Below are 25,859 nucleotides of genomic sequence, written 5' to 3' on the forward strand. Positions count from 1 at the left end.
TACAAGATGCTGTAAACGTCCAGCTATTCACACACACACACACACACACACACACACACACACACACACACACACACACACACACACACACACACACACACACACACACACACACACACACACACACACACACACACACACACACACACACACACACACACACACACACACACACACACACACACACACACACACACACACACACACACAGTCAGAGCCACTGGCTGCAGAACATGGAGGGAAAACAAACAGAGCCTGTAAACTGAACCCCGGATCCTGTGATGTGCTGTGTGAGGCTGGCCAGCTTTTCAGATCGTTGTCAATGTTATTAGTGAACAGGAACTCAGCCGTAACATGATAAGCAGCTCGAGGTAATGGCTAAGTAAACATTGCTTGCTCTGCAACCCGGGCTCGTTCCGACACTTTCCTTGATGTGCAATGCATCCTGGTACGCACACTGCAGGTGCTGCGGGAACAGCTGATGGGAGGAAGTTAATACTTTTAGTGGACAGAAGGTAGGAGACCTGCTAACCACTTTTTAATTTGACATAATTGTATAAGACAAGGCTGCTCAACAAATCTGAGCAAAAGAGCGCAACCGAACCTTATTATTTAATCGCTCAATATTTTCCGATTCCCGAGCCCATCCTATACCTGTGAAAATATTAAATTATCCCAAATACAGCTAGGCACTGCAGTTGTTAGCAAATGTTACACTAGCGAAGGACAAAGTGCATTTGTTGGGGACTATTTTTAGCTGCAGATATACATCTGGAGCTCTAATGAAATTTTATCACACCAGGATGGGTCCAAAATACACTTCATTGTCCATAATGAAGGAACATGTCACGTGTGACAAACATATAACGGTATATATAAGTATATGTTTATATATATTCATTTCTTTTTTTACTTGGTTATTCCAGATAGAGAATACAAATAGACAGATTGTTATTCACCACAAAGTGACATATGCTTTATGTTAATTATGTTTGAATGCTTATCTGTGGCCTATAGGCTGCAACTTTAACTTTCCTGCACCACATTCACATTTCCCTGACCACAGACTTGCTTTGTTGTTTTGTTGCAGTGTCAGCAGGTTTGCAGACAGTCACACAGAAGACCCTGATCCTAGAGCGGAGGTGGAAGCGTGCAGAGGAAGCTTCCTGCCTGCGTCACTTTTACAGACGGGTAATATGCTGATAGAGCCCTTTCAGGTCACCTTGGTGGGCTTCAGCGGGTGGGGGTGGGGGGGATATGAGGGACAGCCTCATGCATCACACATCCATAAGTGATGGACGTTACAAACGAGAGGCTTTTGGCAGATTCACTGAGCGTCACAGCGTTTTCTACATTAGAGACCGACTGATTGCAATCACTTCCATTTTAACTGTATCTTTTAAATTTGGGTTAAAATGATCCGTGGTCAACTTTATGATCTATGCTGGATGTCAGAAATTACGGGTATTACATGAGCAACAACTCTCAGATGATTACTGATGTAATGTTCAGCTGCTGCAGCTTAGCTAGCCAGGCTGAAGCTGAGGGTCAAAAATCCCCCCAAGGAAGGAATTAAGTATGTAAGGCCCGCCAGTCCTGGGCCACCTCCAAACATATGCACGCTTTCCCTCTCGCTGCAGTGTGTGTGTTATTTCATACACGAACAAGATAGGGATCTTGGTGTCCTTCACATGATGCTGTTACAGTGCAGTTACATTAGCTAATTCAACCCCGCTTTCAAAAATAGCCCCTGATCAATAAGGCTTTCAGTTTCTTGCAAGCCTCAACGTTTCACCTTCAGGCTCTCCCTAAGGACAAAAAATAACAATCTCTCATTTCAAGTTTTCCCAAATTTCTTTATATCAGTGGCTGAAACGGCTAAATCTGGAAATACACAGGCCTTGACTTTCATGACCTTCAGCTACTGACTTAAATAAACAGCACACCATTCATTCCAAAATGTTATAGCAAAAGGAAATGTAAACCAAGGGCCCTTAAACCACATCAGCTCATACAGAAGCTGATGATGTAGATACCTGCTAGGAACTTAAATCTCCCTACGGTGCAAACAATAGACAAATCAAATGAAAACTTCCTCTAGTGAAGACAGCTGTGGAAGCAGGAGCCAAAGCTATTCAGACTGCCTAGGTCACATTAAAATACACTCCCATTGAGCATTAAAAACTAACAGATACATGATCTGGGCCTATTGAGATCCACTCCTGTGGGCCATAAAACGTTTTCAGTGATCCAGCAGTCCATGCCAAGTCCACTGTGCTAGATTAAAGAAGGCTATTTCAGGAAACAGCCCTTTACTAACTGGATGATTTGCATTTGTCCCTTTGACCCTTCTCATGTTCAGATTTACTCTGACGTGAAGAACGCTATGAAGAGAAGTAGTCATAACCCTCAACCATGTTACAGCATGACTCCCGCATGTCACCAAGGGACACTCAAATGAAGACTGACAACAGGGATGTGATGGAGTTGGCTTTACACGACAGATTTAAGTTTAATTGCTGTATTACTGAATCAGCTTGACTTATTTTCTTTGGCTATTTACAAGATATTATGGCTAGCCCTTTATGCCAAGAGCAATGAAAACTGACACCAGTACATTTAGCGAAAATGCAAAAGAGGACAGATTAAGGGTGAAGTTCATGAGAAGAACACAGCATAGCAGCCACTAATATTCAAACTAAAGAGCGGTGAGGTGCTGTCCATGGTACCAGAACCAGAGACTGGCTCCAGAGGGAACACATTAATAATTTCAGACTCAGGGAGGGCTAACTTACTATTGTATAGCGACTTAGTTAACATTTTTTGCACATTAAGATTGATATAAGAAAAGTTAAACATTATTATTTATTTTTTATAAATGGGACACACCCAAAATGGCTCTTCCTTGCACATGTAATGATCGCTACAGGGCAAAAAATAATAAGATCCTTTGATGAGAACCCTACATTGTGCTTTTTATAATTACACAAACAATGTAATAAGTGACAGGCTGACCTTCTAAGCAATCACAACAGTGAGGAGCGCGTGAAGAGCCGCTGTCCACTCTGGTAAGAATGGAGGAGGAAGCCATACAGTACAACAACCCCTTCTAGTACACCAACAGCAGCACCTGGGATGCAAATGGGAACTTTGTTTACACGATTATTACCACTGAATGCAATTAAATTAATTTTGGACAAAAGAAGTACGCTGGCGAGGGACACTGCCAAGAGAGCTTGCAGAATAATAGAAGAGAGACGGAGAAAGAAGCCCTTGTTTCCTAAACCCAATACTGTTTTGAATAGCCCGTCACTTTATTCTGTACAATACCTTTATCTGTATTGACTGGTCTAACATACGTTAAAACCTCAATGTGGAAACTAATTACTGGCTCTGCTTCCGCCCTTCTTCCATTTAGACAAGGAGCCACAGCTGGAACTGATGATAAAACTTGGACTCCACTTCGTAACAGTGAGATCAAAGTCGCAGGATTTCTATTTTTAAATGATTGGACTCTGGCTTTCTTGTCACGACTGAGCTTGAGCGTCAAGAGGAAGTGTTTATCCGAAGGATGTCATATACTGTTTATGTACTGCAGAGGTGTGTGCAGACACATTCACACCAGCTAAGCTCAGTTTCTTTATAGTTTGCTTGATAACTTTACCATCAATAAAAGCTTTACAGTTTTATTCTTTACTATTTTCAGACATGATAAACTGTTTCTGTGTTTGCTGTAAAACTGTTCTTCTATTTTCTAGTTTCTACCAATATCTCAGTAACCTTGGACCTAAATGAAACCAGCACAAGCATTACTGACTACCTATTTCTCATTCAGTTTAAACCAAGGTCACTCTTACAACTTTCATGTTAAAGTATACACACATGAATACTTATCACTTTTACAGAAATACACAAACCGAGGGCAAGGGCACATACCGTTCAAATGACAGTGAAAAAAGCAATTACATTTGTTTAAATCTCAGTGACCCACAATCTGTATATGCCTAGGGTTAAAAGTGAGGGTCATGTTTATGGTATTTATACAAATCACACATTTACTGTAATTAAAAATGGGTATTTGAAAAGCATTTCTTAGAAATCAGCTTCAAAACTGCTGTTATAAACAGCATGGTCCATACAAGCCATGCTGTTTACAATTTGTTAAGAGTTAGGCAGTACACATCTGGATTTTGCTGAAAATTAGGTAGACATCAGTCATAATGGGAGATAATCCCATGAACACGTCACAGCAGGCTCAGATAAACAGTTAGTGACGGAGTTCATGCAGTGCAGCCTGGTATTATGATGCATGAGGTGGGAGTTCACTCGGATTGGACTCTATAAATGATTAGTGCAATGTGCAGCATGTAACACCTGGTCTCGTGTGAATATACAGACGGTGTACAGCATCAGCAATGGTGCCCGAACGTCTAAATTGACAGGGAGGAAGCACAAACAGCCTGCTGCCTGCACACAACCCGCTTTGTAAGTGATCTTTGAAGCGCGTCCTGATGGAAGATCTCGCCTCTGTCACGCTATTTATAGCTTGGTAATACATCAGAGGTCGCACCTTCCATCTCAGCAGAACCAACATCTGCCTCGATACATACTGGCTAATCCAGCATTGACGATAGCAGCCATATAATATTGTGGAATGATGTAGAACCTTAACTAGACCAGTATACCAGTGACGACCTGTTTAATTTACTTAAAGCACATTTTCAGGGTCATATTTGTGTTTTGTGCCTCCCTTCCCTCATACTGCCTGTGCTGTGGCACCTCTTTTCACCTTCTGTCTGAAACCTGAGCCCAGATTGCTCTAAATGGTTAGCTGGCCGGCTCTGTTGTGATTGGTCAACCGCTTAGAGATAGCCCTGCCCCATGGCCTATCATGTAAAATATATTGCAGTGGTAGCCAATAGAAGTGCAAGTGTTAAATAGGGATGTCACAATGTTACAGGCGTAAACAAAGGAGCATTTGGATGGTTATATTATCTCTTCACCCAGTTGTTGTTTGTGATGTGTTGTCAGATGTTGTCACACTAAAATGGCAAAATGACTATCATCAATACGGCCATACTCTGCCTTTTTTAGCTCGTCACTCTTTCATAAAGCCATAGAGTACAAAGTGCTGGCTAATCTGATGTGCCTGAGCCAGTATTTCAAAAGCAGCCAGTCAGTCCATCAGGAAACAATGAGAGGCCACAAGATAACAAGATAAGCCAGGGGAGAGCTGGTGAGGTGGTCCTGAGGAGGGGGCTGGGAGCTGCATATGATGAAAGACCCTACTAATGCAATGACAGCCAGAGCAAGTCTGCACTGCTGCTCCTAATATATCCAAGCCAGTTTAGTACAGTGGCCCCGAGGGTCAAAACACAACATTTCACAAAAGATTAACTAGATGTATTTTCCCTGATGATATTTTTCGAGGTGTTGTTGGGTTCTGACCCTCAGGGTTACTGTAAAATCAGGTCAAGACGAAGCTCTTAGTCGAGAGGTTAACTGTAGCAAGGGTCAATTCTATTGTGTTATAATGGACCCACTGTGGGGTGTGGTTAAGTTGCCAGCTCTGATTGCCTTTACTTATTGGTGTGTTTTTGCACACAGAAAAAAATAAAAAGAGCTAGGACGAATGATTGCTTTGCTTCAGTTGCTGGACCAGCATCAGTATGCACAGCCAAATGTAACACACACACACACACGGACACACGACACACACACACACACACACACACACACACACACACACACACACACACACACACACACACACACACACACACACACACACACACACACACACACACACACACACACACACACACACACACACACACACACACACACACACACACACACACACACACACACACACACACACACACATCTGTTCTCAGTGGGAAATGGCAGGAGAAACCAGGAGCTAGTGATTTCCAAACTCCTCCATCTTGCACTGCCATGTTTTCCCAGCTTGTGTACGAGCTGCTAGCTTTATGGCGACCTTGAACTGTGCCTGCGGTCTGTGGAGCAAGGATTTACAGAGTGTATGGGTTTTCAGATGGTGCGGAGAAGGAATGATGCATTGGTGACCTCCTTTGGTCCTTCTGCACATACCAGTATGTAATCAGTCTTTTTTTGCATAGGCCCAAATCAACTATTAAGTCACTGACAACTCCACCAGACTAAGAAGCTTAACTGTAAGAGAACATGCAACAATTACGAGGAGAGATGCAGTTAAATGACGCCATCTTTGACCCTACCACCCTCGTAGCTCACAGGGCCAAGATGTATGACAGTGTAGTCACCCTTTGACATTGATGCAGAGGGAGGACTGACACGACAGATGTCTCAGAAAGCCAGCATGCCACATTCATATACTGCAGGCAAAACCAACAACAAAATAGAAAATTATAGCCTTGAAAAGTCTCTTCCTGAATATTTTAGGATTGACAAAAGTAGTATTTTATTTACTGATTTTATATCTGTAGGACTATTCGCTATAGTCAATACAAAAGCAGTACATTGAAATACTGAGCAATCCCTTGATCTAGTAGTTCCCTGTGTGATCTCAGGTTACGACTGATTTGAAAGCTCCCAAATGCATTCTTTATATTGTTCAATAGGGGGCGACCCCACTGATTTAAAAAAACAAGTCAGATGTATAGAAGTCTATGAGAAAATGACCCGTCTTCTCATTTGATTTATACCGTTCACAAAAAATGGTCTGAGGAGTAATGGACTCAATTGCTCATGTAAGGTTTTCTTTAATAGGGCATCATGGTTATTAGTAGATCATGGTCCTATTTAAAATAAAATCGAGGATAAAGCAGGGTTTGATATAGCGTGGGGCTTACTTTTTTATTGACAAGTAGCTACTATGGCATTGTTCAGAATTTGTAGCAGACACTAATGACTCCACTTTAAAGTATGTTGTGTTTTAAGCATTGATTTTGAAAGCCAAAAGTAGTCATAGTTAACATGCAGTTTGAAGTAGTGGCAGTCCAAGATGGTGACATTAAAAAGCAGAAGTCCTCAAATCTATGTTGACATCATGGTGGCCATTTCATTTGCCTCTTTACTCCATGGTCAATCCTAAAGGTCACATTACAAATTACTAACATACTTGTTGGATGAGCACAGGGAAAACACAGCCAGCCTGCAGGGTTGCGTCTCAAAGTGTGGCAGAGGTGGCACCCGAACACACTGGACTAAAGCAATGTGTGAGATTAACCAGCAGCTACTGTAAGCACTCATTAGGGAAACAAAGGTATTGAGCACCAAGCAGACCAGAACTAAGAGGTACATACTGTATATTCTTTCAATGCCTGTTTGGGGAAAAGATAAAAAAATAGATAAATCACATTTTACTCAATAAAATATAAAGCTCCAACTGTATGCTACCAGCCTGGCATCAGACAGCCACAGTTAGCAACTAGTTGAACACAGTGGAGCATAAACTGCTAAACAGACAGACATTTCTATACAACAGGTGGTGGAGACCAAAACCGAGGTAAAACAAAGGGAATACATGAGGTGGCCAGAAAAGCCTTTGCTATCCTATTTCACTGTAATTCCAAATGTGTCTGCATGGCTTTATGGAGCATTCATGGTAGTGTTAACTGGATTGAGAGAGATTATTGCAGATTACTTTTTATGGAGGCTGAACATCAAACTGCTGTAAAACAATAGCTTTAAATAGCATCCACACAAAGAGAGTTCTCTTCGTGTTGTATTGATGATGTTACAGCTCATCCAGGGGCAAAAGAAAAATGAGACCTCTGATCTGTCAAATGATTGAAAAGCAAGTCCTCCTCTCAGCATTTAACGCTCTGCCTGGAAGCAATATCATCGAGGAAATAAGAGAAACAAAGCCGGCTATTTTTATGTTACTAGAACCAGAACAAACAAGTTGCACAAAATGAACTTTTCATGTTAATACATAAAAGAAAAATGCAGTAGAAGCAGTTCTGTTGTTGGAAGAGAGGCAGCTTCTAAACTTAGAACAACACAATCTGACCAATGAGGCTGATAATGCATATTTAAATGATCTGCTAACATTAGAAAAAGGCGCTCCATAATGCTCTCAGATTTAAATCTAAATTTCTAACCAACGCACTTTTGCTCTGAGCCTCACTTCAGTTTCTGCATGCAGCAGCAATGTAACACACAACGTGTGACGTCCATTGGGACGTCCCAATATCATAATGCATACAATAATCTCAGGGAAGCCCATTTCAATCAAGTGTTTAGTTCAAGGGCATGGCGCAATATAACACCCTATGGCCCTTACAGTGCAATACTTCACTCCTGAACACTACAGCGTGGAGGTCAGCATGACAGAGAAATGATTAACTCATAATAAAAAAGCTGCTCTCACTTCATAGTAGTGAATGTCACTTAAAAATAGAAAGACAGTAGGAAGTTCTAAATCATATTTTGCAGGAAACTTGTCCTTGCTCTTCTGTTTTACCCTCCATTAATCATGTAGGGATGTGTGCAAACACACACACTAATTGGCAATTAAATCTTAAAATAACACAAGTGTCTTGAAATACACACGTCCCAAAAGTGTCCAAGCTTGATTAAGAAAAAAGGGTGTTTTGATGATTATATTCTAATTATATATTTGTACTTTTCTAGTTCTATTAACCCTGTAACCCAGAGAGTAAAAACGAGGTTAGCTGATAACCTAGCGAGCAAAATAAAAGCATTATCCTGTAACGTCGTACATGTTTCATTAATATATTTCATGTATTCTATGTTTTTAATGCAGGGTGCTGAGAGGGGCTGCCGTGGCATTGTTACCCACAATGCAAGAGAGAGAGAAGGGGCTACATCCTTTAAAGCATCGTCGAAGATGAGACGTGATTGGGTTTGATTGACTCATCTGCCTCGCACTATTCCCCCCCCCCTCCATCGAAAGTAACACACACACACACACACACACACACACACACACACACACACACACACACACACACACACACACACACACACACACACACACACACACACACACACACACACACACACACACACACACACCTAAGTACCCAGAATCCATTGCAGCTCAAGGTCACCTGGGTCTTTTCTGGCACTCTGCCTGTGCACCTCCGTTCTCACTCCCTTCTTGCACAGGAGTCATAAATCACATTACTCGTCAGGACAGAGGCTATAGACAATAATTACTGTTATGCTTTACTTTAATTTAAGCATTTCTGTTTACACACTGCAAATCAAATGTCGATGTTGCCTTCTGCGAGAGCGCCCCCCCCCCCCCCTTTCCAACATTGCGAAACCTGCTGTTTAAATATCCTTTATGTACTCAGAATAAATCCCGATTTAATTAAAGCTTTACAATACAACTTTTGCAAAATTTCATTTCCATCTCATGTCACAAAGAATCTAAATCCGTCTGGATAATCTCTACACCGGTATCAAATTGCACTGCAGTGTCTGTTGCCCTTAAGTGTCATTGAGGGGGAGAATGTAACGAGGAGTGGTGATTTTTACGCTTCTTGTCGATCAACTATTCACCGTTTGTGCTGTTGAGCAAAAAGTTAAATACTTCACTGAAAAACCTCCGCACTGAACCAACAAGACAACTGTGACAGTCCTGAAGCCATGTGGTTCACTTCAATGTCCTGCATGTGGTTTACATGTTCAAGCATGTAAAAACAGCATCATTGAGGGAAATCTACTGTATGTGTGGTGGGAAAAAATAGACTGAGATTTCCAAGGGATTTGTTTGTCAGAACGGGACACAATTTGTAAAGCTTAACCCAGAATTACACATTTATTTTATTAATCCCACGGTGGAGAACTGTATTCAGCCCTGTGCAGAATCTATTAAATACATTACTGCACAACGGTCAGTTTAGTGGTTGAAATTACGCCATGCAGGACACCTGCTGAGTTTCTGATCTTTCCTTCCAAAGGAACATGATCGACATGTCTGCCATAAGTCGATCTTGTATAACATGTTTGACTTTGCTTGTTGTGCAGTGAATTTTAGAGGTCTTATTTGAAAAAGCTCACTAACTTGAAATAGTTAAAAATATCAAAATAAATTCATCGCAATAATAAATTGGCTGCATTTGTGTAAAAGGACGAGTGTGAGTTTCTACAGAACATCAGTTCTACATTCTAAAAGCCATTTCTGTAACTTTGTTATAGTCTGACATTTCACAAAAAGATGTATTTTCAGAGAAGATGGTGTTGAAAAGAAGTGTGAGTAAAACAGGATGGATCAAGAAATCAACTCACCTTGGGCTGAACCTCTACTTCTACCACTTGGTTCTTGTGCATGCAACCTTTGACAAATCTCTCCACTGTGCTGTTGCACTTCATGAAGATCACATAGGCGGCGTAGGCAGACAGCAGCGCTACACTTTCCCAAATGGTGATGATGTTATCCAGGAAGAAGATGATGAGCATTATCAGATCCAGGATGTAGAAGGAGACATCGCGGAACAGTGGCCACCATGTCAGGTTGAGGATCTCCTTGGAGAAGATGGCGCACATCCCAATCACAAAGAGGATGTTGAAGACGGCCGAGCCCACAATGGTCCCAATGCCCACGTTGCTGTGTGAAATGAAGACTCCAATAATGGAGGTGAAGAGCTCTGGTGCTGAGCCGCCAGCCGCCATGAAAGTGGCGCCCGCTACGTCATCGGAAATGGTCAGCTTCTCAGTGATGACCGTCAGCGCAGGAACGAAGAACTCGTCGCACACTATGGCTAAGGCGATGAACATGTAGATCATGCCGAACATGTGGAGGACCACTGCTCCTTGGCGCCTCTCCTTAAGGGTGAAAAGGTCTGGCGGGTAATCCCCACTACTTTCGTTGCCCTCTGCTGTAGATTTCATGGCTAGTGGCATGTCGGCTGAGTCATTGGCATCCTTCTGGTGTTGGGTGGAAAGAAGAGTCCTGTGGGGGGCTGACTCCTGGGGGAGTACTGGCTCACTGACCCCCCCTGAGCTCCAAGTCAAGGCACTGAAGGAGACAGCACTTAGGGCCACCAGGCTGAGGACGAACCCTATGATCCGCACTGGCCTCAGCTTCTTCCGCAGACACCGGTAGGCCTGCCGCTTGCAGGCGGCGTCAGAAGCCGGCCTTCTCTCTAGTGAATGCATGCCGGGTTGATCTGAACCCATGTCTGAGCAGCGTGTGGGGTCCTCACTCTCAATGTCTGGGCGGCTTTTACCGGAGACAACACATGATGTTGTCTTCAGTTTCAAACGATGGGAAAAGATTGCAGGTGCTTTCCAGGGTCTGGTTTGCCAAATGATGTCTTCATATTAGCCTCTGCTGGACAATGTCAACAGAATGCAGAAAATTAACATCAATAACATCCAAAAATATAATTATATTTCAAAAGGCTGCTTAGTTATTTAGGAAACAAAGTTTTAAGATGTTATACAACAAAGGATTAACTGATTGATCTTTTGTTAACCTCTGCATGAATTTAAAAAAGAGTAATGTTAGCAGTAGTAGTTATACACAAACAATTTCTAAATTAACCAATGATTGTTGTTGTGTTTGTTGAGAGGTCGGCTACGTATCAGGACTACTCCTGACCACACCAGAAAAAAAGCTTGATGTAGATTTTCAGAAATTAAAATGTAATATTTAATTAGCCGTTACAATGACATGCACCCATTAAAAAAAAGGCATATTTAGAGTTTTTAAAATCATCCTTTAGTTTTTGTATTCGCTGATATCATTATAAAATGCAATTCTCTAATCATCACAACATATACATTATGGAAAAAATATTTTCTGAAAATGCATATCAAATATACACATTTTAACCTTAACATCTAATTATAGTGTCATTCACATTGTGGTCACTGTATGGCCACTTACATAAGCTGCATAACATTAAGTGTTTTCAGTGATTTCCCTCACGAGCCAATTTACAAATTCATCAAATTCCACACGCACGATGCAGCAAACACAGAGAAGCTCGTCTGCGCAGATGATCCTGCTGCTTTAACTATCCCACTGTTCTATTGTGACAACTTACAAATCAGGAAACCTGCTGCTTTCAAACGAGAAAAAATAGCACGAAACGTAAAGGCCGACGGTTTACGGACATCACTTGCCTGCAGTCAGTGAAAATGGTAAAGACTATGACGCTGCTGCTCAGGTAAAACACAGAAACACACACATCCTGTCCTGTTTGACTTTTAAATGATGCGCAGCCTACTGCCTTTCAGCTGCACTGCCTGTGTGAGATGGCAGTTCCACACTGACAACTCTTCTGCCTGTCTGCCCTTCAATTCTGCCTGCGCCCTTTCGGCTGGATCATCCTCTGCGACCCAAACAGCCCAACATCAGTCCCCGTGGCGAGGCGCATGGCGCGGCGTGCCTTACCTTTAACAGAGGCGAGGAAACAGCCGCACGGCACAGCAGCAGGTTGAAATTAGGAAATCCTCTCCCGTGCCCTCTTGCTCTCATTCAGCAAAAAATGTGACTGGTTTGTGCTCTCCGACGACAGAGGAGGAGCTTTGGTAGAGAGAGAGAGAAAAAAAAAACACGCTTTTCCAACTGCGCTCACCTCTCTCCCTCACAGCAGCAGCATCCCTACCGTGTCGGATGAGAGGAGGGGAAAAAACTCCCCCCGCTCGAAAGACCTTGCTAATATGGCAGAATATTGTGCTGGGCTGGGCTGACCACGTGAACAGCTTGATTTTGTTTAATTTTTAATAAAGCCAGGTAAGCGGCAGACAGCGCATCCTCCCTGCTCGCTGCACGCGTTAGGAGAGGGGGGCGGGGGGGCTTTGGTGATGTTGCATTTTGAGGGAGGAGTTGCCGTGGTTACACAGCAAAGGCACCGTTTCCTGTGATTTCTTTGTTTTATGCTTGTGACGACGGAACAGGTGGACCTGCTTCAGCCCATGTTGTGTTCGTCTTAGGTCATTTCAAGGTTACATGCTGGATCCCGGTCTCTGAGATTACACTGAAACCTATGGTGCAGCATCATTGATTTTTCCCCCCCCCATATACAAATTATTCATCTTTTCAGTAAGGATAAAACATTTTCATTTTTTGGGGGGGGGTATTTGCATGTTCCTTTACTTGACATGAGTTTCATAAGAGGCTTGAACTGCTTTTAAAAAGCCCGTTACCTTTTAGCATAATGTTTGAAGGGGAGCTAGATCGGCTCTGTCTGAAAGGTAACACAATTTCCACCAGCACTTGTAAAGATCACTAATGATTACTGATTTATTTCCTCATTATGAATAAGTGTTAAAATCATAAATTCTAGGTTTGGGTGGGTTGTGTGGGGGACTTTTTGCAGATGCAGGGATTTCCTGGACGAATGTGTTTACACTGTTTTTGTACAAATTAGAGAGGCAGGAAATGGATCTTTTTCATTTTACCTAACCAAAATTCTGAAAGCACCTCACAAAAAACAATAAAAGTTCTGACTCTTGACTCTTTAGGGTCTGTAAAAGTTGCCATTGTTAAATCAATGAAAGCCATTTTGCTTAATTTCTATTAGAAATAGTAGGACTACGTATAAATACAAATTGTATTATTTTATAGGGCCTGATACATTTTGTGCATCCAAATAAACAAGTTAACATGTATTGTGTCCATTTTGGATTTGGATTTTGTTCTGATTTTGACCAAGCTAGTTTTGAGTTTCGATGCTAAGCTAGGCTAACCAGCCTCTGGCTCAAGCTTCATATGAAAGAGAGAGGTTTCGATCATCTCTCCTTACTCTGGCAATTCTCAAATTGTTGAATGATAACTTCGAGATCTTTCTAGATTTTCTTAAATGATCTAGGTTCCAATACCAAAAGGGAAAAAAAGATCAAATTGATTGATTGAGTGCCAGTAATCTTCATTTTGGGAATGTCCACCAATCAAAGCCTTCATGTGACACAACCATCCGACTACAGCCCCCGGGGATGCCATGTTTGCCCCCATGTCAAATAAAGCCACGCAACCAATAAGCATTAGTCGACAGGCCAAGCCCGACGCAGACACGCGATCTGTCTACAGTGGGACAAAGTTTGTGTGACACTAATGGCCTGCTGCTGTATAATAAATCACGATTTACTGACCGCATTGATTGCTCCTCTCCTCTGCCTTCCTCCTCACTGGAGCTTCATCTTGTTACCTAACAGGAAACACAGAGGATGACAGCATTGACTTGAGTTACCTCAGATTATCAATAGTCCAATATTTTGTGACGATTATCCAATTTGGTTCATATTGGTCCAGTGGGTTCAATTCACATTAGCTAATTTGGCAATGTACTTTGTTTTAAAATGTTCTCTGATGTGCATACTCGGAGCAGTGGTCCTCCTGCATTGCTATCAAAAAAGTTCCTTAATATTTACACCTCTTACAAAGGACACCTGAGCGATTGGTTTCGCCAATTTCCTAGCATCTTCTTGGTATACTTATGAGCTGGCCTTTGGTCTGTTTGCACTCTTGTCCTTACTGACGACTGTACTGTCAAGCTGATTAAAATAAGGGTGAATTAATATATAAGGCAACGTCATCAATCATGTGGTTGGGATCGGACTGGTCAGTTAGAACATCAGACTGTACAGGAGACAAGGGCTGTCACAAAGCTAATTTATGTTTAAAGGGATACCTTTATAAAGCAAGCATCTGATCAGTGCAAACCATCATGATCATAAGGGCCTGTGACCCCATGCTGTTCAGAAGTCAATATTTTTGCCCATCAAATGAGATCCTGTCCAGGACCTTGTCAGCTCTTTTTCAACAATGGCCCCCCCGGGCACACAGACGTGCCCCCCACTCCTGATCTGGTTGCATTTCCAGCATAAAAGTGATGACTGGTCACAGGTCCTGTGGGTTGGTGTTGGGAGGGGACGAAGGGGTTTTGGATGGTGGCAGTTGTTTTGATTTGTCTGAAATCTGTACTTTGACAAAAACAACAGAAATGTCCATGCTGGCCCTGCCCCCCACCCAGCCCACCCTCGCTTTGGCCTGGCAGCTAAATCCGAGCTTTTGTGTCCCACATAGTTGTATGGATTTGTCAGCAATGGGGCAGGGGCAGTAGGGGGGAGATGATGATAACCAAGCACGTTTTTCCGGTAAAGAGGGACAGACAATTGATTGAAGCAAGGCTTTAAATTAAAAAGAGTAATTTGTGTTAATAAATAAAAGGCAGTATGGTCCTTTGGATGAAGAAAGCAGTGAAATTGGAGAGTCCCAAGATAAGCCTTTTCTAAGAGACTTGCTACGGATTAGATGTTGAAAGCCTCATATTAGCAATCCCCCCCACCCCCCCACCCCACCCCATCACCACCAGCAGCCACACAAGTCTGTACAAAGAGGCTTGGACAGACAGACCACCTGCCCCTTAGGAAAAAGCGGTCAGCAAAACCAAATGGAAACAGCCACCATTGGGATGCTCAGACTGTAAAAAGGGAATTAAAGAGGCTCTTAAAACAGTGAATGTATTTGAGAAGTCAAATGGTCTGAGTGGTAGCATAAAAGCAAATTGATCGAAGTGCAAGAGACCATTCTTTTTTTTTTAAATCAGGGGAGGATGGGAATATTCATCAGTAGCTCTAAAGAGATTACCAAATTGATAATCCACAGGCAGGTCTGATCACTGAGTGCTGGAGCCGATTACAGTTTGAAAGTGAGATCCGACTTACACTGGTGGTCCGTGTGAACATAAAGGGAAGTCAAAGCAGCACCTCTATACCTATACCCAATTATTTTGAACAGGTATTAAAATAAATCCTTAAGGGAACCCAAATGTTTTGGATTAATAGCCTTGATGTTTGATACAATCTTTGTTACATGCCAGGGTCTGACTAAAGAAGTTTGGATTCATTAACTGTGCAAAATTTCATGGCACTGCATCCAGTAATTGATTAGACCAATTAGTCTGGACCAATGCAGTGGATGGGACTGACAGCCAAACAATGCAATGCTGCTATATCACAGTTAAAAATATAAGTTATACAATGTAAACTGCACTTCTCAAAGTCTCAAAGTGAAGAAGGGCTTTCCTGTGAGCAAAATGTCAGACTTTTCCCCTGAAACTGTGATATGCTTATCCAAATAGCCACAAAAACTCAACATTTAAATAGCAGAAAATGTATGTTTATCATCTACTGCTTACAGGTAAAGTAATCTCAGGAGGATAGATTATGAAGGACTTTAATCTTTTGTAGAGAGAAGGTAAATGTGTTTTTTTTTTGCCAGGATAAGTTTGAGTGTAATGTGTGAAAGGTATGCCAGAGGTTTTTCCTCAGACTTTTGTCAGAAAATACATAATAAAACCCTCAACAACAGCATTTTAGATTTAACTGTTAAGCTAGATTGTGTATTTAAATAGAATATATTATCTTAAGTAGATTTCTTAGCCGGGGTCATGAGCTTAGCTATTGTAAAAATCCAATCCATGTTTGACCTTACAGCGTTTAACCACTGCAGGAGAATGCCACGGAAGGACATACAGGACCAAAAGAGTCGTATTGATCTGCCCCCTCCGTCCCACATTTCACATCTCTGCAGACAGCATGTGCAGGGTGGCCTTGTGACCTTTAGTAGCTTAAATCTGTGTTTAATATTTGATGGCTTTACATCCATGAAATGTGGCCAAAAGCAATGGGTCACGTTTGCTTTGGTATCTGCGATTTCAGGTGAGGGTTTCAAAGTTTCAGTGATCAACAACCTGACGCTGCATACTATGATGTCATTGAGAAGTCTGATGTGAAGGATTGATACAGGATGTGTGCTGCATTATAAAGTTAATCCTAATGTCAACAGCCACACAGATGGGCTGACCTGCTGCACGGACGAGGTTTTTTTCCCCTGTATTTTAAGGGGGGCGGGGGTTCAAAATCATCGGTGCCTGTCTGGTTACGACAAGCAGTGAGCTCGGGGAAAAAACTGGGGGAAAAAGTCGAAAAATGTTTCATGCTCTGATGTCATTAGGAAGGCGAAAGCAGAGCTGTAATCCTATTTTAATCGCAGTGGATTTATTAAACAGGAGCAGCAGGTTTAAATCTCAGCAGATTACACAGAAGGCCCAAGGAGATGTTGGTGGGGGGGTGGAGAGGCTTGCGTAATCAAGTGCACTTAAGGTGATATGGTTCATCTTCATAGGACCCACTGAAATGGGGGTGGCATCTGGGGTCAGGGCACTCCTCCAAATGTGAGTCAGCTATACAGTTAACTTATGTTACCATCATGAATTAATAGTAAGATCTGTGTTAAACATTCCATCGGGAGGTGTGTAAGAATAGTTACATCTGACAGGATTAAGAGTGCCTGCAGATGTTACTAATTATTTGGCTGTGTGTGTGTGTGTGTGTGTGTGTGTGGGTGTGTGTGTGTGTGTGTGTGTGTGTGTGTGTGTGTGTGTGTCCTGGAGTCAGCGCAAATCTCCTTGGCACCCTCGGTAAAAGATCTTATTCTGGTGAAGAACAGGTGGCGTCACATCTGGACTTCATCAAATCCGTCCCTTAATAGAACAAGCGTCCTTATCAGTTATATAGAATTTTAAAACGAAAATAGTTTTATGGGGATGTTTGTGATGATGCTTGTCGTTCAAAATAAAACACACTTGGTAACTGATGATATGTGCCTCTCTCATATAGTACACTCACGGATGGATTATTAAACAGGCCACTCTGGCACAGGCCCTGGGGCCCAAAGTGTGAGGGGCCCCCAGGGACTAATCCTGCAAAATGTCAATCACAGAGACACATACTAACCAGGAAGAGCCTCCAAACATGCACACAAAAAACAACATCACCAGATAAACAAGGATTCAAAACAGCTGCAAAGAAACCGAAAGAGACCAAGAACAGACTCAATGATCTGGACTACGAAAAGGGGAAAAACAACAACCACCACCAACAACTACAAAAGAGATGCAAAATGACACTCAAAATGTACCACAAGGACACACAAATGACTATAAAGAGACAAATTAGCCACAAAGAGACACAAAACAATACAAGACACTCAATTAAACCAAAAGAGACGCAAAAACAGGTTAGACAACGATTTAGTCTAACTAACGCCAGTAGGGTGCTAGGGTCTTTTGCCCTAGTGCCCGGTTGTCTTTATTTTTACTCCTGGTTTTCCTAGGACACAACTTATTTATTATAAGCATTAGAGTATTATAGCCCCAGGTGTACTGATTAATCTACAAACACAGTGCACTATGATGAACTTGTCACCAGATCCAGTCCATATGGAGTCCTATCTTAAGCTTAAAAGCAGACAGTTTGTTTGAAACGTGCCAACACGCTGCACAGAGCCGTGTGTTGTCACTGAACTTTACCTTTGCCAAATGCATCATTAAAAAAGCACACCATCTGTTGGCTGAGCTTTGCAAAGGTCTGTTTGAGACATAGCGCCACTTTGACCGGGAGCCATTTTGAACTTCCCTTCTTTTTAAACCTTTTTTGGTGATGGTGTGCCGAAGACTTTTATTCCTGATTATTGGTTTCAAGTTTGCACGGTATGCACTTCTTGCCTTGAAAAGAAATGTTAAACAAACTTAAAAAAGGATTCATTAAAAGTGTAAAAGGCTGATCAATTGGACAGTTTGAAAACAAATTAGTTATAAAAGCAACAATTCTGAAACTTGAAATTAAAATAAAAACATAGCATTTATTATTTGAGATATTGAAGAAAGTTTGTTGTCATTTAAAAATATATATATTTTAAGAGTAGAACATTTAACACGTTTGTAGCACAAAAAGTAAATGGTTTTACTCTTGGATGAACCCAAAAGGTAATTTATTTTATTTCTCTATCTGATACATTTGCTAACCTTTGACCATCAAAGAGTAATCTTTTATTACTTAGGGCAGCTGCGGTGCCATTTACTTACACAAGTATTGAACTTGAAACCAGTTTAACCACGAATCTGCCTTTGCTTTATAAAACTCAAAATTCAAAGTGAACTCCTAGTTAAATAATCATTCTATCAAACAATAAAGTACAACATGATTAGTATGGGTTTATACATACATGTATTTATTTTTAAAAAACGTGGTTACGTTTCAGGGATAGACTTTCCATTTCTACCCTGAGCTGTCTTCAATTAGCGTACCACTGCTGCCATCTACTGGACATTCTATGTACTCAATTTACAGTGAAAATAAAATGTACCTTTTACAGTCACTTAGATTGCTCCTTGGTTGTGGGGACTAAACTTAGAATGGGTTTTTTTTGTTGTGTTAAACATTTCGAATTGCTAAGCATGAAAAACACACACGTGCAACTGATCACCTTAATTAGGCTCCAGTTAGAGGTGCCAGTGAGCCATGCAGGCAAGCAATGGAAGGTGGCATCTTTACAATTATTGGTGACACCTGTGCTCCTCCTGCTAGGACGAACTTCACTGGGAATCACAGCCTCTCATACAAGATCGTTTGAATAAAAAAATGTAGTAGAATGTGGTGTATTAAAATTGAAATGGTGCTCACTTGTAAACATAAACTCATATTATTAGTATCCACTTTAATAGTTTTTGTTGTTGGCCATTTTTTTCATTTTAATATCATACATATTTTTTACGCTTCGGAAATAATTAACACTGTTCAACATGAATTGTTGTTTAAAATGTGTTGCATATGATAGAGAGGGAAAGTAATTTACGGAATATTGCATTTAAAAATAAAATTAACTGTTTGCTGATGCAATTCAGACTTCCATTCACAGTAGTTCATATTTAACACGTTTGTTATTACACAATAATGTTTTATACTTAGCGTAGCTTGCTTGTGTAGTACAGATGAGACACCAGCAGAGGGCAGTATGACATGCAGCAGTCTTGAAATAGCTGCATGGGGGAACTTTAAACTGGAAGTCCTCGCCTTGCTTCTTCCTCTTCCGGTAAACGGCGACAGCAGGTATGGCGTCTCCCTGCTTTTCTCTGGAACATTTTTATTTTATAATCCACTCTAATCCTACGTTTTCAAATAAAATGTGGTTGATTCGAAGTCATTATAATACTAAGAACAAGTCCTTGGATCTAATGATGTGACAATTATATGAAAAAGTGGTTTCTGTGAGATATTTTAATGATGCCGTTACTTGGTCTCTGAGGCCGGTCTCTGTAGAGTGAATGTGGGCTCGCTGTAGCTAAATGCTACGATGAACATTTGTTTTTACACCGGATTAAGTTATCCACTAAAAGTATGAACTTAAGTTGTTAAGTACACTGTTTAGTCGTCTTCAGTCCATGAAAACCGGTGTCATAAACCTATTGAACCGCTTCAGTATGACTAGCCGAGTTAGCATGTTAGCATTGTGTTTTTCTAAATTAATACAATTTGTGTTTCTTTGTTTAGTTTCAACATGGTGCAGCGCCTGACTTACCGTCGTAGGTTGTCCTACAACACCGCCTCCAACAAAACCAGACTGTAAGTGAACTTTCCAGCACAACACTGTTTGCATCTTCGGTTATGGCTGGCATGCTAGCTACACTTTATTTATCAAAGCTCCCATGCTGTTGTGCAGGTCCCGGACGCCTGGTAACCGTATCGTGTACCTGTACACCAAGAAGGTTGGCAAAGCACCCAAGTCGGCATGTGGCATCTGCCCTGGAAGACTGCGCGGAGTAAGTAAACTAATTTATATTTTTGTGAAGTATATTTACTCTTGTGGGCGCCAAATATTCAGATTTACATGCACACAGCTACATGCATCTGTTGTCTGCATTGCCCTCATTGGACTGGTCTGATACGCAGTTGTAGCTGACTGTTGATGATGATGGGGAGAACGTTTTTTTTATATTGGTGACAATTTGGTAAACATGCAAAGTAATTATCAGGTGTTAATGCGGTCTCCATGAAAATATATGGCAATCGCTTTTGAAGTTTTGATTAAAACTTAAACTGTATTACAGATACAAGCTGCCAGATGTCCTGTCTTTATTTGCATCTTACAAGTTAAATTCAGGAGTAATGCATCTGTTGTGTAAAAAAAGTTAGAAAATAACATATTTTGGGTCAAGTGGACTTTGACACCTGCCTTTTTTGTTCATATAGCAGCAGCATTACTGTCAAATAATATTCAGTTTATATATATTCAGGTAGGGCATTTGGAGATCCAGTTGAAAAATGGTTGTCTAACGAAACCTATTAGGTCATTTTATAAGTTTGATAGAGCGCTTTTTATAAATGCAGCAAAACGCCTCTTATACAAATAATGCGCTGATAAACTTAAACATTCTGAATGGCATTTGGAAGGGTCTTGCCAATGAGCACTTTTCAGTGAATGAAGAACTGATGTTGGTTGTGATTGTTCCCCTGCCTTGGGTTGTGGTTAAATACAGGTATTTAGGTTAAGATATTAAGGTCCATTCTGAAATGTCAATCTTAAATGTAGTATTTAACGACTGGAAGCAAAAAGGTACAAAATAAGCATAATATATTTCTTAATTAGTAAGGGTTAATCAGAATTGATAGTATGCCAACAGTCATTTTTAAGGAATTTGTGAACATGTTTTAAGATTCTCCCCTCGTCTTAGACATTACTTTAGTCTCATTGTGGTTCTGCTCTGTTTTAGGTCCGGGCTGTTAGACCTCAGGTTCTGATGAGGCTCTCCAAGACCAAGAAGCACGTCAGCAGGGCCTACGGAGGCTCCATGTGCGCCAAGTGTGTGCGTGACAGGTAAGAGAACAAAGATGCTAGTGTTTGCTTTGAAAGGTCTAGATATTTCTGAATTGAGAAACACTATGAACTTTCTAATTTGTCTTTTTTGTTTTCCTCTTCTAGGATCAAGCGTGCTTTCCTGATTGAGGAGCAGAAGATCGTTGTCAAGGTGCTCAAGGCACAGGCACAGAGCCAGAAATCTAAGTAAAATGTGTATTTGTACTTCCACAATAAAAAATGACAAACAAATACAAATTTCTTCTGTGAGTTGCAATGAATTGGTATACTTGATTGTAAAGCTTAGTATTTGATCGATTGGGTTTGATTGCAGATATGTTGAACACATGCAAAATCTATAATTTGAAGAAGTTTTAACCTTTTACTTTTAAGTTTTACATTTAGCCAAAAACAATATTGTCTACAGTTTGAGGGATTTATTTGCCTATGGTGACTAAAATAATCAACATTTATCAGAGAAACGAAATGGCAAAAATGCTTAATTTACTTAATCTTTCAACATAGCCTATACAGTGGGATTTTGGAAGGAAACACAAAGCTCTGAATGGACTTGGAATAAGTGGCTCATCCTGAGTGGATGATTTTTACATGGTTTTGGAAATGTATTAATGAATAATTTTAAAGGACACACCCTCAACCATATTAGCAGTTGGATATCTATGGGGAAACATGAAAAGTAATTTCCATTTGGAATAGTCAACAGCCCTATTATAATTTGGGGATATAGTTAAACAAGTTGTCCTTGTGAGAGTCAGCTGGGTTGTGGAAAACAGGAATACAATCAGACCTGCACCCTGATACTGTGAACTACACTCCTAAAAATAATTAGGGGGAAATGCATCAAAACTATAAAATACCGAAGGCGTTCAAATAACTTGGGGGCACTCAATAAATTGACGGTTAAGCCTTTAAAAGCCGGAGGATAAAGCGTTGATTACAAAAAAATGAATTATTTCTACTAACTAAGGTATTGAACAGGCAATTAACAAACAAGGCCGAGGGAAAGGCATATTTGATCCTTGTGTTCGAGTCTACACATCCATGGTTTGAGCAGTAAAACATGTCAGACCCTTTAATTAACGTTACTGTCTCTTTAACTGCGCGTCACGCAGGACCTTTGTTTTGCGGGTCAAAATGAAATGAGTTAAAACAGTTACAATAATTTACCATAAGGTTATTGTAATTGATATCAAAACAGCTTTCCATTTCACACTAAATAGCCTAATAATATATTTTTGTTTAATCTCTCTGTAGTGTAGATGTGTAAGTAAAAAAAAAAGTACTTCCGGGACACGTCAACATAGTGTCTGTGCAGAACGGACGTACCTCGGCCAGCAGCAGCAGGGATAGTTGTAGTTAATGCAACAGTTTCTTCCTTAAAAATGGAGACTTTATACAGTATACCGTTTTCTGTGCTGGAGTGCCCAAATGTCAAACTGAAGAAACCATCGTGGCTGCACATGCCGTCTGCAATGACTGTGTACGCGGCCGTTATCGTGTCCTACTTTCTCATCACTGGAGGTAAATGGGTCTGCTAAGCTAACCTAATGCTAGCGTTGAATCTGTATCGTTCAGCATTAAATAACAATTACAAATCATTCATGTTTGATATAAATAATAACAGACATACTTTGCTTTAGTTGCTTGTGTAAAATAGCTTTCTATCGTCAGCGCAGTTACCATAATGGATGAGAGGCTAACTTTGCAGCTACGCTAACAGAGAGGTGTTATTATCCAGCATTAGGCGAGTAGATGAAGTACAAATCATATTACGGAATTAGCAAGAATAAATAACCAACCAAAGGAATAACTTAATGCTATGCCATACAACCGATTTAAATCGTAGGCATTCATTCAATTGGTTTGTTTGTTTACTTGGTCATAATTTACTGTTGTATTTAATTCTCATATTTTCTTACTTTTCTTTTAAATCTTCCCACTCCTTTAAATACTGTTAGATTTTCTTATTTTTTAAGGTATTTATTCATTTATGTTATTTGTTATATTTTCTTTGCATGTCTTTCCTTTATTTGTATCCCCAATTAATAATTTTTTGTATTTATTATTTAAAACAAACGTCTGCTTTAACATGATCTGCTTGCAGTTTGAGTTTTAACACTTAAACTTATTAATGTTCAACTGTTTATTGTTCTGATTGATTTCCCGCTCCCTCCCACATTATAGGTATCATCTACGATGTTATTGTAGAGCCACCTAGTGTGGGTTCAATGACTGATGAGCATGGACACCAGCGGCCAGTGGCTTTCTTGGCATACCGGTATGTCAAAAACAATAGGAACACCTCAAGAAACAGCCAAAACAAGGAGCCAGGAGGTCATATTGATGAATGCATAGCTAATGGAAGCACGTTTGTTTTTCAGAGTAAATGGCCAGTACATCATGGAAGGACTGGCTTCCAGTTTCCTCTTCACTATGGGGGGCCTGGGCTTTATAATCCTGGACCGCTCTAACGCACCAAACATTCCCAAACTCAACCGCTTCCTGTTGCTCTTCATCGGGTTTGTCAGCGTTCTGCTCAGCTTCTTCATGGCCAGGGTGTTCATGCGCATGAAGCTGCCGTAAGTCTTAACCTTGTTTCTCATGGAAAATAAAGATCTGTGTCTGAGACGCCTGCAGGACTATTACTCTGATTTATGATGTGTGGCAGTGTCTTTACAATTTAATATTTTGTCTTTTCAGAGGATACCTCATGGGCTAAAGACAAGGAGAGAGGACTCGATTCGGATGGAGAGAAGACATCAAATGCAAGGGGGCCCGACTGAAATTATGGATAAACCTTTGATATAATCAACCACCATTGAGGATTGAAAGCACTGACCTGTCTGCACTGGCTCTGTCTCATTGCTGTTAAGCGACTTTCTTTCCCTTCCTTTTCTCCAATTTATTCAAACTTTCTAATGCGGCACAGTACTTCCATGTTAAAGTCACATTATTATGAAAAAATGTTGTCATGAATTCATTTAATTTAGTCTTAACTTCTTTCTAAAAGAAACTACAAGTGCCATGCAGTAGGGGTCGTTTCTGTTTGCCACTGGAGAGGAAGGAGCAGAGAAAGTTACTGAACACTGTTGTCATGGAGCCACTGATCTGGAATTTAGAGGGAAGTCTGAATGATTATGTTGTTTGTTTTGTAACGCATTAGTTGAAAAAGCCTTGAACTTGTAACAGTTGCATTTTTTGTACAAGGGTGTGAAATAAAACATCTTTTCAGAGCTCCCTGAGGCTGTCATTTACACACTTTACTCAAAAACACAACGATAGAACTTTACTCACCCTGAAGGAAATACTTGTGCCAACATTTATTCTAAATAAGACATTGCTCAACATAAAACAAAAACATATTTATATAAAAGTATTAAGTATTATTCCTAACAATAGTGCCTTATAGAACAGCAATAAATTATGAGTCTTTTGACATTATGGTTATCATGTGTGAACATTATATAAAGGGAATAACAGAATGCAAGAACAAGGAGAACAATAAATGCAGTTGCTCATAGTCAAGTATTGGATTTCAGTAAATTACTTACTGTATTTCCATTTAATTCATAATTTTACTTCACTTCATTTATCTCACAGCCTTACTTACTGTTCAGATTACAGCCCCCTTCCTGTTCATTGAACACCAATCATCCCCAGATGGGAAATTCATAGTCACCAAGCATTTTACTGCGTAATAATTACATTTACTTGAAGTACTTTCGACTGATTATATTAAGATTTTGAATGTGAGCCTTGTAGTGGAGTATTTTAAGTACTTTTGCAGTAAGGCATCTAAATATTTGATTTCACCTCTGCCTATGTCACGTTCTGCAGAGCTGTTACTATTTGGCTCAGCGGCGCATGCAGCACACCCCATTTCACACAGTGCAAGATGCCGAGTCTGCTAAAACACCATCTGTTGACTTGTAGCACCTCCTAAATCTGTTTTTCTCAGAGAGGGAGGGAGTGACCTCCTGCATTATGAAATGCAATTTATCTTTATTTTACAGCTTTGTGGACATGCACATCAATTAATATTATGTTGATTTATATCTTATGACATAAATGCCCTTGAATATTCCAGTTTCTTCCAGTTCCGTTAAATGTTAACTTTCGCTGTTTCTGGGCTACATTTAATTCTAATTTAAGAATTGAATGATAAAGAAAATATTGTTGTCACCAGACAGTCATTAAACCAGATGTTTGACAA

At 40.5% G+C, this 25,859-nt stretch overlaps 3 protein-coding genes and 1 long non-coding RNA gene across 10 annotated transcripts in view; 3 read left to right on the plus strand and 1 right to left on the minus strand.

The window, feature by feature from the left end:
• Positions 1-12,749, minus strand: part of LOC134876277 (sodium/potassium/calcium exchanger 2-like) — a 38,429-nt gene extending 25,680 nt beyond the window's left edge. For 6 of the 7 annotated variants that reach the window (XM_063901267.1, XM_063901266.1, XM_063901263.1 and 3 more), the window contains exons 1-2: positions 12,380-12,749; positions 10,267-11,311 (exon numbers count right to left, since the gene is read on the minus strand). In XM_063901267.1, the coding sequence (XP_063757337.1) occupies positions 10,267-11,157 (891 nt within the window). In that variant the 5' untranslated portion in view covers positions 11,158-11,311; positions 12,380-12,749. The remainder of the gene's footprint in view (positions 1-10,266; positions 11,312-12,379) is intronic. The other variant, XM_063901262.1, reaches the window with a different exon arrangement.
• On the plus strand, positions 320-3,578 carry LOC134876278 (uncharacterized). Its single transcript, XR_010167392.1, has 3 exons — positions 320-515; positions 1,091-1,191; positions 3,419-3,578. It is a non-coding gene; the product is annotated as an uncharacterized LOC134876278 (long non-coding RNA).
• Positions 12,750-19,771: 7,022 nt separating the features above from the next.
• rpl34 (ribosomal protein L34) lies at positions 19,772-21,883 on the plus strand. The gene is made up of 5 exons (XM_063900168.1): positions 19,772-19,881; positions 20,323-20,394; positions 20,492-20,591; positions 21,543-21,646; positions 21,752-21,883. The coding sequence occupies exons 1-5, from the start codon at positions 19,787-19,789 to the stop codon at positions 21,834-21,836; spliced, it is 456 nt and encodes a 151-aa protein (XP_063756238.1). The 5' UTR covers positions 19,772-19,786; the 3' UTR covers positions 21,837-21,883.
• A 1,037-nt stretch (positions 21,884-22,920) lies between these two features.
• On the plus strand, positions 22,921-24,883 carry ostc (oligosaccharyltransferase complex subunit). Its single transcript, XM_063900560.1, has 4 exons — positions 22,921-23,167; positions 23,831-23,924; positions 24,028-24,225; positions 24,347-24,883. Exons 1-4 carry the CDS (start codon positions 23,029-23,031, stop codon positions 24,363-24,365), a joined length of 450 nt encoding a protein of 149 aa, XP_063756630.1. The 5' UTR covers positions 22,921-23,028; the 3' UTR covers positions 24,366-24,883.
• The last annotated feature ends 976 nt before the right edge of the window (positions 24,884-25,859 follow it).

Source organism: Eleginops maclovinus, chromosome 14 (assembly GCF_036324505.1).
Source record: "Eleginops maclovinus isolate JMC-PN-2008 ecotype Puerto Natales chromosome 14, JC_Emac_rtc_rv5, whole genome shotgun sequence".
Lineage (NCBI taxonomy): Eukaryota > Metazoa > Chordata > Actinopteri > Perciformes > Eleginopidae > Eleginops > Eleginops maclovinus.